This window comes from Mycteria americana, chromosome Z (genome assembly GCF_035582795.1).
Source record: "Mycteria americana isolate JAX WOST 10 ecotype Jacksonville Zoo and Gardens chromosome Z, USCA_MyAme_1.0, whole genome shotgun sequence".
Classification (NCBI taxonomy): domain Eukaryota; kingdom Metazoa; phylum Chordata; class Aves; order Ciconiiformes; family Ciconiidae; genus Mycteria; species Mycteria americana.
Genome location: NC_134396.1, coordinates 21,474,975 through 21,490,258, shown reverse-complemented (window position 1 = coordinate 21,490,258; position 15,284 = coordinate 21,474,975). Strand labels below are relative to the sequence as shown.

Below are 15,284 nucleotides of genomic sequence, written 5' to 3'. Positions count from 1 at the left end.
ACCTCATTTTGAAAGACATCATTAATTCTAGGCCTAAAGTGACCTACATTCCACTTCAATTTGGTATACCCTTTTTATTTTAAAAAAGTCTGTACATCAGCTGTAGAGTTAATTACATTTAGAAGAGTCACCCGTATGTTACAGCTTCTTTTATCAACAGCTTTTTCTGATCTTCATTCAGAATCTTTATTATGCTGTGTTTGAGCCCTGAAAAATGAAACCACCTTCTGCAACCTTGGACTACACAAACCCAGTTTTATATGATGAATAAGGGCTGCTGCCATGTGAACGCTGATGGACTGGTAGGTGTGAGAATCACTAGTTCTGTAAGGTGAGTGGTTTCTTATAATGGCAGAGAGCTGCAGCTACATGACTCTAGCCTTAGCAAGCCATAAGTATATGACTATATTTAATTATAACTTGCTATATATTGAGCATGATAGCAAGGTATTTCAAATCAAGAACTCGGCAGGTAAGTGAAGAGGGTAGTAATATTTGGAGAACATGTACCATATATATGGATTTTAACCTTTTGAGCTGGGATGTCAGAATGACATAGGACTAATTAAATGACTTATTAAATCTTTATTTCCCTATAAGCAATAGGATGGTGTGGGGCTGTTTGTCGTCTATCTTGAAGATGCAGGAATCAAGGTGCTGGTCAAACTGTTCATGCAATTAATGGAATGTGCTTAATGGAATGTGCTTTTAGCATCTTTGTTACAAATATATAATTGTATGGGAATCAGAGGATGCAAAGTTGAGAATGACTCAGTAAAAACAGTGTGAGAGAATTATTCTGAAAGGCCTGGAGCTTACTGGTCAAGCCATGTTGATAAGGGAAAATTTCTGACTCTGATAAGAGGAAATCCACAACCAGTTTTCCTCTGTGAGGTACTGCTTGCCCTGTAAGGGCTCTTTTTTGGCATACCTTCTAAAATAAAATCTGATCAGACCTGTGTATTTAAAAATCATCCTTGTTAGCCAAGATAAACTGAAGAGATAAATGGCAAAATTGCATCATTTTCTCAATGAAATTACTCATATTGCTTTACGTGTAATTACAGCAAGACTTGCAAATGCTACATGCTGCTTCTGCTCATTCGATGTATTGGTCTGAGCAGACAGTAGAACAAAATGTCAACACAGTCCGTGCTATTTCACTTGAAGAATTGCTGAATACTCCCATAATGACTGAAACATAGCAAAGCATGAACATCCCTTGTGCTAGAGGAAAAGCTTCTGTGACTGTAATAAATTCCAGTCCTTTCAAAGCCTTACAGAGCTGCTCTTCACTATCTCACAAGACATTAGTATTTCTTCTTAATTTGTTTCCCATTTCTCATAGTTAAGTGGTTGAACTAACAGCCACTTCAGTAAATGAAAGTATTTGGACTGTGTTAGTTCTGAGAGTGACAGAAGTTTCATGCACACCATGTTTAATAGTACTCTTGCTTATACTGTGAAATACTTAGTATTTTCAGATTTTTTTTTTGAGACATATGGTTAGAAGTGTTCATATATATTTAGTCAGATAATAACTCAAACGCTAAAGTATGTTGCTTTTTGATATCTAGAAAATTGTGTATAAGTCTTTACCACCCCAGATAAAGGAAAATAAACTTCTGTACCCACCCCATTGTCTTATACATCAAATGGATAAGTATTAAAATGTTATTGTTCAATATCTATTGCATTTCTTGGTGACCTTGGACTGCTTTATTCTTTTAATGTATGTGTTTTAGCTTAAATTATTTTTATTAATTTGGCTTGTTTATTTCTAAAGACTACTACAAACTTCCAGGCTTTGGTAAATTACAGTTCATGTTAAAAGCTATCTGGTCCCCATTTTCCAGCTGTTTTAAAATGTCCATTTTAAATGCCTATAAGCATTGTTTGTTTTTCCATTTTTCTTTCCAGCAATTCTTTCAAACTCTTGTTCCTGTGCTTGAAATACAAGTAATCAGAGAGAGAGTGGCCAAGTCTGGCCTTTTCAAAGGATCTAAAGCTGAAGTGTTCTTTGTCCTTTGCAAGGTCTCTCTCTCCTTGGCTCTCCTGTTTGTCTGAATTTCCTATTCTCTTCTCCAGTCCTCCCTCACTTAGCACTTCTTCCTTCTCATTGCAGTAGGACTCTCTGAAGTCCTTCATCATGCACTCAGGTTTGCCAGACAGATCTTTAGCCACGTACAGCTTGTTGTCGTCGTGGTGGTACGTGCCAGGGCTGTACCGCTCTGGCTCATAGCAGTTGTCTTCCTCTTCTTCCTGGCATGAGCTTCCCTTGGCACTTTCACCATCTGAATGAAATAAGATTCCCTTCCCTTGGCTTTTCTGGGAAAGATCAAAGGGCTCTTCCTGTTCCAAGCTTCTCAAGACACTTGTCTGGGACAGAGCAATTCTTCCTCTTCCAAAACCTTGTAGCGGTTTGAGGGAAGGAGAAAAGGAACAATTTATATATAGGAAATTTTACTATGTGATACATGGTTAAAAAATAAAACATGAAGCAGCCTTCTACGTCATACTTTACCTTTGTCTTCCACCCAGCTACCTCCAAGTGCTTCGCTGTTTACATCTCATGGCATCTACTTTGAGATGATGTTAAAAGAAATACTATTGTATACACTTCCGAACCAGGTCAGGACACACAAAACATGGTGCTGTACATGCCAAGCACTTGATGAGGGAGCTAGGAATAAAAGTGAAGTGGCCTGGCCTCTTGCAAACTATTTTTGGCAGTGAACCTACCCACTTGCTCCTTCCTATTTTTTTTTAAATGAAAACTTTGATCTAAAGCACCACAGGCCATAATCAAAGTCCCAGGTTTTGTACATTTTTTTTTCCAGAGGACTGGAAGAGATTAAAAATATGTTAATGTGTTTGTTCTATGGACACTTTTGTTCGAAGTTACTACTTTAAAAATGAAAAGACAGTCAAGTCTCAGCAGTCTACGACCTCCACTCTCCTTAGTTTTCCCTCTTTCATCCACTGAGAAGCCACTCATGCCACTGAAAAGCTCTATGCACTAGATAGCGCTTCAGTTTGAAGAAATCATTATAAACAAATGATGACTCTGAGCAGTGCAGTATAAGTCTAAGTATAGTCCTCTATCTGGTTTGTCTTAGCATTTGTCAGAGTGTCTCTTCTCTTGCTGGAAATCCAGACATTACCCAGGAGGCATCTGTGGACTCAAATGATCTCTGAGCACCAGGATGCACTGAAGAAGATTCAGACACTGCAGGCATAGTCCATCTTAATTAAAAGAATAGTGACAGTACTGGGGTGAGGATTTCACCCAATAGCCAATATCTACGAAAGCCGCTATTTTACTTGCTTTGGTTTGGTTTGGTTTTTTCCCTCAGTAATTGAATCCAGTTTCTGCAGGATCTATGCAGCCTCACTAGATACAGCTGTTACTTTGCAACAGGTTGCATTTGTTAAAATGGTTCATGAGCAGGTGGCAGCTCTTACATATTGTCTTGTGTCTGATAAGCCTCAAGGGCTGAAGAATCTTTGTACACTGAAAAGCTCCTAGGCCATCTTCAATTATAAGTAATTGTGTAACTAGCATGTTGCTGTAGGAGATTTACAGGAAAAAAAGAGCCATTTATTTCATTACCTGTTAGGATCTTTGTAAATTTTATGCCAAATGTCATTAGAGTATGTGTTTTACATATGTGCTAGGCTGCCCTAAAGCTTGAATTTGAGGAACACCAAGAAATCTTACCCATGAAAGATTTATTTATCCAGAAAGTCTTAACAAACAAAATATCTTGGATACTCAAACTCTCAAAACAATCCTCCCTTCTTTAGATAGCATTGGCATGTGTGCACACATGAGGCTGACTTGAGGAAGTGTATATGGTAGGTGGCAGATAGGAAATTCTTTGCAGGATACCCTCGGTAGTCAAAAATCCATATACTTTGAGATGGGGGAGGAGTGTCTCCTCCTGTTCACATGCTTCTTTGTAAACTGGGTCTTGAGCCTATGGCCTTTGCCTAACATCAGTTATGTCAGTGTGGTACATAATAACCAAGACTCCTGGACACAGAGTCATTCAGGCTTCCATTCCTATTCCAGACTGGAATCCAACAAGCAGTGAGCAAGACCCAGGAAACCTTCTAGATTTTTTGCTTCTGTCAGTTTTGAATGAATTTGTGATTTATGATGTACCTCAAACATGAGAGAAGAACTATAAACTCCTAACCAGGTGTGCCTAGGGAAAAATGTCTTCTTGTCCATGGCTGCTAGGCTGTGGTCTATCAGCCTCTGGCAATCAAGCCGCTTGAAACTGTAACATTTATTCAAAAATAATGGAACTGCACCTTCAGTCAGGAAGATCATGTCACCCAGTCATTCCCCTGGCCAGCTACATGTGCCACAGCCTCACTAAGGCTGAGTCTCCACTGTCTCACTCCAATTTGTGTCTCAGGGTACCCACATGCTGGGAGAAGCTCTGTGGTGCTGTGGATATTGCACCTTCGCACACTGATGGACGGGGAGCCCTGGACTTTTAGGTACAAGAACATTTGGTATGGCTCGATAAATCCTCTGCTCTCACACTACTGACCATATTCTCCCTAACACCTGATGACAGCAACTTCGTGTGCTACAATTATTTCCTTTGTGTTCATAAATACTGTCTCATTTTGTCTCTATCTATTCCTCCACCTCAGTCTGTACCTCTGTGTCATCAGATATCTAGTCTGAAAGGTCTCTGAGACAAGGGTCACTACCTTGGGAATCTTGGATCTGTAGCACTGGAGTAATATAGATAGTTAATAACAACCTCCCACGCTTATGGGATTCAATCTCTTCCAATAGCATTGGATCTATGGTACAAGATCATGGGTCTGTGGTACAAAGCTCATTTGGGTTTACTGATATGCATCTTCAAATCTCTCAGAGAACAACCTTGCTGAAAAATATTACCTGGAGAATGAAATCCTCTTTCCATGACCCCATGTTTGACTTTCATGTGCCTGGTTAGGTTCCCCTTCAAGGTGAATTTGCTGGGACAGTAGAGGCACTTGAAAGGCTTGCTGTCCGAGTGCAAGTGCATGTGTCCCATTAAGTTGTGCATTCTGTTAAATTCCTTTCCACACAGCTGTAAAAACAGGAAAAATGAAAATTATTAGTTCAAAGGGGTACTTCCAAGGAGAACATTTTAAAATTAAATAGAACCTGCTCTTCTCAACTTGAGCCCTAGCAGCTTCTGGCTGCAATTTGTTTTTCAAAGATATAGGCAAAAATCCTATAATCCAGACAAGAGGTTGAGTCTAAAATCCAGACAAGAGCTTGAGTCTGATCTATCTAGGGCCTTCTGCACTGCTGCCATTTTTTAAATTTGGTGACTAGGACACAGTCAAGGATTCCCCAAAAGCAGGGAATGTTGTTGTAAGGAGGGGAGAGGCTTAAGAGCATAACCTGGAAGGTTCTTAGCTTGAATGAAATTTAAAGTATAACCTTCTGCCCTGATGAACCATTTCATTTGTAGTTTACTAATCTAGCCTTTAATCAAGAACAACGCCAGGCAGAGATGGAGATACAAAATAAAACCAATGAAGGCTTTCTGTGAAACAGTCAAGCAGAATATTACTTCTCCTTAAGTGGAAATGAAACAGCTGCACATTTTGCTTAAAGCTAGAAAAAGTAATTCCTTTTTTTTTCTTGTTTTGTGCTCCCCCATTTTTCTCTGATCCTCTTATCTTCTGTTTACCAGCTTCTGTGTTTCAGTGTCTCTGGTGAGTAAGCTGGAATTTAAACAGTCATGGGGCTGCAAGAATGACTCAGCTTTCCCTGAAGCGTGTTCCTGCCAGCTCAAGCTATTGATCATGCAAGTTTCCCTTTGATGAAACAATAAGGGGTTTTTTTCATTGTTGTTGTTATCTAGATGGGTCCTTTTGTAGTCTGGTCCCTTACAAAGCGAATATATTCTCAAGACATGAGAGTTTGACATCACTGTTACAAGCTTCTAGTCTTCCTTGTCTTCTGGTCTTTCCTTAGCAGGATTTATAATTTTATTCACATTCAAGTGGCTATTTCCATCCTCTGCAAACTGCTGTGTTTGCTTTCTACTTCAGCTCCTTTTTTAGGAATGGTTTTAGACAAATACTTTTACCATCAGCCTTTACTTTTTTAAATGATCTTTATTACTATATGACCCAGAACCACTATTATGGAGTAACTGAAACTTCCACCAAGCAGTGTACTCATCTGGGAGAAAATTACTAAAAAGCAGTTACTGAGATTCCACAAAATCTTTGGTCTAATCTGACTTCTGATTTAATTTATTTTGGTAGTACAGAAGGTCTGCTACCGTACTTTTTGATTCAAATTCACAAAGCCATCACCTGGAATATCTGGATGAAATGGAGACAGTGGAATGATCCTTGGTGAAATAGTACTGTATCCTTTGCATTTTAAACCATCTCTTGAAGGAAAATGGAAGCAGTTCATTAATACAAAAATTTGGAGGGGTATTGTTTTTAAATAAAAACTAGAGCAGAGTCAATGCTGCAAAAAGAAAGAGCCTGGAAATTTTCACTTGCTTTTAAAAAAATATCTGCTTCAGCTGCATAAGTTCTCTTCCGTGATTTGCTCTCTGTGATTTTGCTAAAATGAACATTCTAGCAAATAAATTTATCAGCAAAGTGTTCCCAAGACAGTGGGGAAAAAAAAAAAGAATAGCCACTGAAAATGAGTTATTACTTTGTAAATTAAGATATCTGATTCCAAGGGTCATTCATCCACTTAGCAAAGAGGACTGTCTCTTCTTTGCATTCAAAGAAAGCTAATATGCCAGATGACTTATATTGAGGGAAATGAATGCACCAAAAAACCACTCTGAAAGTGCTGGGAGGAAACAAAGAGGAGAAGAAACACTGATGAGCACAGAAAATTTGCAAGGAAGAACAGCAGCTGATTATGTCTTGACCAGCTGCTGGAAGGACCTATGACATGTCAGTATTTCTCTGGCTGCAAGAATGCCAATAATAATACCTCTCTAATACCTCTTAGCAGAAGGCTTCTTGTTATCTGCTTGTATTGTGGCTGACCTGTATTCTCACCAGCTTTTGCTTTCTGATAGCTAGGTCTTTACTTCTCTATCTAAACTGGTAATCAAGGAAAATCAGGTTGAACAGGTGAATGGCTAGAGTACTTCATGCAAATCTATATCTTTCTAAGGTATTGAGTATTAAAAGTTGATCTAGTAGGAGCATTTATTTTGTTTCTGTCAAGGCAACATTTATTTCTCTTTCTTCATAATGAAAAGACAGGGGACTTCGTAAAGGATAGTTCCTTACAGCATAAAAGTTTTGTGTCTCTAAATAAAGGGACGAGGTTTTCCATTTCCCAAAGTCAAGGACAGTCTTAGGGCTGTGTAATGTGTTCTTGTCCTGAAATCTCCTCTGGGTACATGAGGAAATGGTACTAGAGTGGAGAGGTGTGGCAGGAAAATGAAAGAAATGCAGATATGAAAATTGTTTTTCAGAATGATGGCTCTGTGTGGCATGGTCTCTGGGTAACCTATCCTTTTCAAGAGGCACGAGACAACTTTCAGATGAATATCCATGATCCAGAGGGTGAAGGGAGCAGGTTTGGGGCTCACATGCTGGAAGGCATCAACTCAGACCTAGCTGGGGTTCACAGCTAGTGTTTAAAGAACAGCCTGACACTGCAGACCAAACTAGGAAGGTGTACAAGATTTTCTTTCTCTGTGACAGGGCAGGGGTGTGAGCGCTGATGAGCAGAGTGTGAAAGATGACCCTGAGCCAGTTGCATGGGAGGGAGCTCCAGCAGAACTCACCACAGAGCACCTTAGCACTCAGGGAAATGCAAAGCTCATGCGAGAGATCTTGGGATAGCAGGAACAACATGGTTTACTTGTGGAGCTTTTGTTAGGCGGTCTGTTTTAGACAAAACAAAATTCAAGCCCTGAAGAGAAGGACCTCAGCTGCAAGTCTGCTGAACACACTGTGTTGCACTGGCTGGTGAAATGGACTTCAGTACAGTTTGCTAGAAAAGCTGAATTAGTTCAACACTAGATTTTGTCTTCCTAAGCCACCACACGAAGTATCACCCTTCTGGATTTGTCAGTCTGTTTTGTTTCTTCCCAAAGTACTTGTCTCTCACATTTTCTTTGGTTTTGAATCCTGATCTAAACACATGATTTTAGATGGGAAAAAAATGGAGTTCAAAACATCCGCTGCAAAGTGTGTTTGGCTGGGCTGGAGAAAACTTCATTGCATTCTTTATTGGAGGTCTGAAACATTTTTGACTTCAGCACTAAAAGCAACTGTAAATTTCATAGAAGCTTCCTCTACAAATCAGGATTAGCACTATTGCACCAGTTGGTGCAACTCCTTCAGAACTCTTTAGTGTTGTTTTTTTTAAAACAGAAATAAAAAAGGCAGCACAGGCTCAGGCCTTTACATGCTACAGAGAAGTTCACTCTTCAGAGAAAAATCAAACACAGATCCAGGCTGCAGCTGGATGAGGAAACAGAAGGGACAACTATTTGCTACTCCCTCACTTCAGATAGTCTGTGCTTAGCTGTGATTAGACACATAGGAAAGCCTCATGTTTTCTTTTGCTGTGAGAAAAAGGTAAAGAAAACCATTGCATGTGGTGAAGTAGAAAGGCTACTGCTGTGCTCTCTTTCCCTTGCATTCTTCTTCTTTTTTTTTTTTTTCTTCATAAGAAGGGTGTTCCTTTCCTCAAAGAGAGAGGGAGAGGGAGAAAGACTGTAAACTGTCCAAAAGGACCGTGAGAAAACAGGAAGCTTTGAAAAGTACAAGAGAAAGCAAGATGAAATCTATTTGCAGGCCGTTCCCCGGGGACATGTGAGCCATTGTTAAGCAGGCTGTTCATACAGCTATATCCTTCCTTCTGCTGAGGAGGAGCTTGGTGCCAAAAGGCTGCTATCTGGTCATTGCCTTAACCCTCTGAATACCCACCAGAAATACTTGCTCGAGTCTTTCTAGGGCTCTGCCAGAGAGGCAAGGGATGTTCCTAATGCCAAAGAGCAATTCCTGATTCTCCCTTTGCTTACTGTTACAATCTCTGCCCCGTTCAGGGGCACTGATGTTGATTCATACCCCTTCAGCCATAGGAGAAACTGGTTCACTGTGCTTACTTGTTTCTTTCCTCCTAGGAATATTGGGTGCGGACAGAGAAGTAAAAAAATAAGAAAAACAGGTATTCCTGTAGAGCTTTTGTTACTGGCTGGAAAACACACTGGTGGTACTCCAGTTCCCTGTTCAAACTATTGCCATGTCTAAGTTTTAATAGTCTGTCATCGTCAAACCCTAACCTGAACACAAACTTCCGACTAATCTGCACATACCTAAAAATTAGTGTGGGTCCAGAACAGCTGATCAAACAATTGAGTTTCTTTTCTGAAATTTGAGGGATCAGAGGAGGACTTTGACCAAGTGGGAACAAAAAGACAGGTTTGCAGGTGTTCTCAAAGAATGAAAGTCTCCAGTAGACTTGACATGGAACTACCCAAGCATTTCAGTAACAGAAATTATTTTATCAATATAGAATAACATAAGTCCTAATATACAAAATAACATTTTAATAGGACATAAATTAAAATGAAACAAAATGCTGAAGTTGAAAGACTTTGCTGTTATTTTTTCAAAGTTAAATGCTTCAAAGTTATCAAAGCAAAATGAGGAAGTCAAAAGATTCATTTTGACATTTTCCTATTAAAATTATCACTGAATGCCATATTTTCCTATGACATTTTGGAGTTCTACATTTTTCAAGACAAAATAATTCCATTTAAAATTTTTCATCCAGCTCTGCTTCTTGATGAAATATTCCTTTTAAGAAAATATTTAATTCTGTAAAGATGTTGGATGAAAGAGTTCTAGAAATTGCTTCCAGATCAATCTTCAGTTACTTAGGCATAAACTGGATAATATGCTCCACTCTGTATTTATAGCCCTCTTAGAGCAGATCAAAGTGGGAATAAAACCTACAACCTTTGACTTCACAAGGTATGGCTACAGTAATGAACCAGATAGATAGGCAGCAAAAGGAACAGATGTGTCCAATACTGACTAAGAGTATAAACATGAATAATTCATACGGAAGATATTAGAGATTAACATGGTCAAGAAAGCCAAAGCCTCAAAGGTTTATGGGGAAGGAGGAGAAGAGAGGATGGAAAGGGAATGTCAGCCTCCAATGTGCTGGAGGCAGGCAGCAAACTGGAATTCACACAGGATCCTAAAAAGGCCAGATGGTCTCAGAGGCTGTTCTGTTAGGATGCTGATGTCTTGCCCTGAATTTCAGTTTGGTAATTACACTTGGCCCATTCAAATCCCTTCTGCCGTTGTATTTTGCTGTGGCTTTCTCTGAGTCCTTCCCTGACCTGTCGCGTAGCATCACTGTGAGAAGTCATGGCTGCTGCTTTTCTATGGTCCTCTGCGGGGTGCACAACTTGATCTATGTTTTTAGTCAGTGTTTCAAGCTATTAAGCACTTAAACTTCCGTTTGGATGGCTGTACTGAGCAACTGTCAGGTATGCTTATTGTCCTCAAACCGCTGTAGCATTTAAACGCTCATGAAAGAGAAAAAAATATTTGAGGATGAAAGTAATTGATATTGAAGGCAAAAGGAGTAAACCACAAATATTTACCTCCATTATTTTGTGGTGCGTAAGCAGAACTTGGATAAAGAAAGAAACCCAGGCTGGTTTATGCTAATTTAAATGCACCTGCAGTATGTGTTAGCAAGTCTTGTTCTTCTAATTCTACTATATCGCAAGATGATAATATCATAGAAATATCCAGCGCGTTAACGCCTCTGCCACCAAATGCACTTACCTTGCATTTAAAGGGTTTGACATCAGAGTGAACAATCATGTGGGCCTTGAGAGTCTGCTTTTGCACAAAGCTCTTGAAGCACAAATGGCATTGATAGGCTCTGATATTGGTGTGGATCAGCACATGTCGCTTCATATTGGCTAGCAGAGTAAACTCCCTGCCACAAATTCCACATTTGTGCTCTTTCACACCCTGTAAGAAAAGAAAAAATCAGAAAATTCTGTAGATGGAAAATTTTCTAGATCATTTCATCTGCAGTACAGCAATACATGAATTATTCATTCTGCATTAGCAAAGTAAGTAATAAATTATTTCACTTTTAACATCATTTGTTTAAGTAATACATACTTATGTATTTTTTTCCTGGCAAATTCTCATAAGAATCTGACAAGCAGAGAAGGAAAACAAAATGTAAGCTTAATGTAATAATGAGTTTTGTTTCCATCAGTATGTTTACAAATCAATGAGACATAGTCAGGAGCAGAGCTTCTCTGTCTTACTCTGCTGTTTATGTAAAGTATTGGTCAAATGGGTACACTTATTGACCAAAAATAAAATGTTGGTTTTTAGAGTTAAGAGGCTAAAGTAGTGCTTGTCTTTGATAATTGAGTGTCATTAGCTTCTAGAAAGGACATAGCCCTGTTTTGAAGAAAGCTATAGAAAATAATCTGAAGTAACCGAGAAGTAGTCAAGCAATGTCACCAAATAAGAATATACATGTTACGTTCAATGAAGAGAAAAAACTGTTCACTCTTAGTGGGACTTGCACTAACCCTAATGGAGTCATCTCATTTTATCTCATGTTTACAAAGGTTCTAGCACCTTTTATGCCATTCAATCAATTTACTAATGCATAATTCAATATGCATTTGAACACGCACATGGTCTAAATGCCAGCTCCTCAGAAAGTTATTTAGATTTTATGAAAATCAATTCATTTACCACTAACACTTTAAGAGTTTGGGTATAACTTGCTGAAGGTAATGAAGATTTACTAGTGAAGTGCCGAAAGAAATTACTCCTCCTGCAGGCCCCCATTGCAAAGAAGACTTGAAACAATCTCTACTTTTGTGCCAGTCAGTGGTTTTCACAGTTAATTGTGAAACTAAAACTGTGAATACCAACAGTGGCTTTAAGTGTCTGCCTATCTGATGTGAGGCTGCATTTGGACAGCTAAGTACTGTTAATTATGTTCACAGCTGAATCCACCTGCAGCTGTGGACAAAGAAGTAGAAGCTCTCTAAAGGCTCAGGGGCATTGCATTTCCTGTGACAAAAACTACCAAGTCTTAAATTAGTAGAATTTTGCATGGTAAATCCAAAGACCAGGGAATCTCCAAAAAGAGCAGAAATCATAATCATATATTAGGGAAGAAAAAGCAAATGTGGAAGTAGAGGTTGTTGGGTTTTTTTAAAAAAATGTGTCTATAAGACTGAAATGCTGTAGCTTTATGTATTTTGGATATTTTTCATATAAAAGCCAAAATTCAAGTGTTAAAGAAAAATTATGCAAAGCTGGAAGCACATTTTTATAAAATGTGTGGCACTTTGACTTGTCTTAACAACATTTTTGTAAAGGTGGATAAGCCAATTTCAGACATTCTTGAATGGAACAGTTTCATTTTTCCTATTTTTGAAAGCAATCTTTCTGGATGTGTTCCAAAGCCCGCTCCTAGCCTAAACTGACTCTGCTGTCGTTGCTGTCAGCAGTGGCAAGACTGCCACTTGATACAAATTGACTGGGATTATGATCCTGCCTGTCCACTTTCATTAACTGGCATTCTGGATAACTTATGCACAAAGGGGAATTTGTCTTAGGTTGTTTTTTCCCTGAATGTCTCATTATAATGATTCTTCAAAATCTGGTGAGTAATAATATACTTTCTTTTGCTGCATACATAGTGTTTACTGCAAATCCACCTACTTCCCAATTAAGAGAGCACAGCAATAGAACTGGTTTTCAGTAGAAAATTTCTGTAAAATTTCGGGGGAGTTATACAGTTCTACAAAATTATGTTATAGAAGGCCATTCTGAAGATAAAACCCAGAAACAGAGAGATGTGAATACAGTGTTGGGAAGTACAGGTGCTTTAATTGAACTCCTGTTTATAATAAAGCGGGTTTTGTGTGTACTTAAGACTGACAGAGACATCTAGCTTCTACTTTTGCCAGCGCTGCTGGGGTTTTTGCTCTGCATAAAACTCTCCAGCTGGCAAAGGGCCAGCATGAAGTTCTATAGACTGATTACCTTCTTTCCGAGGAGGTACATAAGTGCATTTTTAGTAGCCTGTAATCCTTGTGCTACCTTCTGATGCAAGGTGAGCGTGCCACCCACGCTGGCTTACCTTGTGAGTTAGGGAGTGTTGTTTGAGATGGTGGGGCTGCACAAACTCCATGCCGCATTCAGTGCAGATGTATGGGCGGATGTCTTTGTGCTTCATCATATGGTTTTGTAGCTGACTCGGGTACTGGAAGGTCTTATCACATTCAGTGCAATTGTACTGTATAGGGCCACGGTGGGTTGTTAAGTGTCTCTTCAGCTGAGCTAGGGTTGGGAAGTCCAGGCCACACTCCACACAAATGTTCTCTCGGCCACTCTCGTGCTTAGACTCGTGTGCTTTCAGCTCGCTGGGGTAGGCAAAACCTCTGCCACAGATCCTGCAGTTGTAAGGCTTGATGTCACTGTGTTGCATCATGTGTCTCTTAAGGTGACTGGTTTGAGTGAAAGCCTTGTGGCACACCTGGCACTTATGTGGCCGAGTGCCCTGGTGTGTCAACATATGTGTGTGCAAGTGGCTCAGCTGCTTGAAAAGCTTGCCACATCGGGTGCAAGCATGTGGCTTAATGCCACTATGCCCCAAGATATGGGTGACCAAATTGTACTTGGATGTATAGGACTTCTCACACATAGGACATTGCCAGCGTTTCTGTTCACCTCCCACATCAACGTAGTAACTGTCATCTATCTGAAGGTTGACATCTACTCTTTCCACTTTCTGTTTATTTTCACCACTTTCTCTTACTTCAGCCCTCCTGAAGGGTGGCTCTGGAGGTCTTTTCATTTGAAAGGCATTCCTGAAATGAAAGTTTGGTGGCACAATAAAAGGAAACATTAAGCCAGGGTGGACTTTAGGATAATAAGGATAAGGAGCCTGCATGAATGCTGGGCTACTGGGCCATGCCATGTTAGGCTTCACTGGTTCTTGCTTAATGGGCTTGGCTCCAAAGTGCTCCAGAGTTCTGTAGAACTGAAAACCAAAGTTGCAAAGGTCGATCATCTGGGAGCTGTACTTGGGCTGTGCTGGCTGTTGGAACACCAGGGGGAGACTGGAAGAGCCTATGTCGTTGTGATCTTCAGGTCTGTCTGGTGGTGATGAGGAACCCTCGAGGGCAATAGAAGGAGGCATTTTTGTTGGCATGCTCTTGCGTTTCCGAGACCCTCCTTCCAAGGACCCCTGGAATGTTTCCATGTCTCCAAGAGGAGGAGGGCCATAGCGGAAATGTGAGAGGTGCGGTCTGAATTCTTCACCAAATGCAGTTGCTCTGTGTAGCTTTGTAACAGGGCTCAGCGGCTGCAAGCAGCGGGAGAAGGGAGAGGCTTGGGTACTGTCCACATTAAAACTCGTTTCTTCGTTCTTCATCATATCTGATTTTTTCTGTGTCGCCCAAATTCCTTAAAACAAACAAAAACCCAAATATCTTTATTTCTTCCTGTTCTCCTGGGTTTAACATTTTATTGTCTATTTTATTTTTTTGGAGGTTGTTGGGTTTTTTTAACTAAACGTGACTGAGGATGTCTTAGGCCCATATAAGACAAAGGCCTTTTAAAGCAGAATTAAATTTGTTAGCAAAGAACAAAGAAGCTTTCATCTTCCTCCAGTAGAATTGGTGGTTTAAATCAAGTTTGACCAATACAATATCTTTGCAACATAAACTTGCCGTACCGTGACACACTACTTTGCAGCTGAATGTGTATGGCAATGTTTCTGCTTAATTTAATTCAGCCAGGCTATTTGTGGGCAAAATCCTGTCCTTGGCTGGGCATGCACAGGCTCTAGAAACTGGCGGTGCATCTGAAGGATATGGCAATACAAACAATAATGTGCACATTTATTATGGTTATGACATGAAAAGCCAAAGCCAAAAAATGTTAAACTTCTTTGTATCATTAACATGTGCTGCTGTGAGAGAAAACAATGGCCAAGTGATCTAAGGACACTGTGTACCATCAGGTTTTGTGCCGTGTTTCCTGGCTTCTCTCACTTTGTATTGTAATAAGAAGGTGGAGATTAATTTATTTTCTTTGTTTTAATCCCAGAGATATTTACCTGGCAGATTTGGGGGAGGAAAGACCTTTGACGACTCTCCAAATGACATTCAGTTTTATAGACTTAATCTAGGGGGTTTTTATTTCTAAACAGGTGGGCAAAACCTCCAATGTAAAACTAA

The 15,284-nt window shown here is 39.7% G+C and overlaps 1 protein-coding gene across 1 annotated transcript; it reads right to left on the bottom strand.

Moving 5' to 3' along the window:
- Positions 1-1,875: 1,875 nt before the first annotated feature.
- On the bottom strand, positions 1,876-14,488 carry ZNF366 (zinc finger protein 366). Its single transcript, XM_075527143.1, has 4 exons — positions 13,181-14,488; positions 10,837-11,028; positions 4,928-5,102; positions 1,876-2,411 (listed from the first exon to the last, which is right to left on the bottom strand). Exons 1-4 carry the CDS (start codon positions 14,477-14,479, stop codon positions 1,876-1,878), a joined length of 2,202 nt encoding a protein of 733 aa, XP_075383258.1. The 5' UTR covers positions 14,480-14,488.
- Between the last annotated feature and the right edge of the window lie 796 nt (positions 14,489-15,284).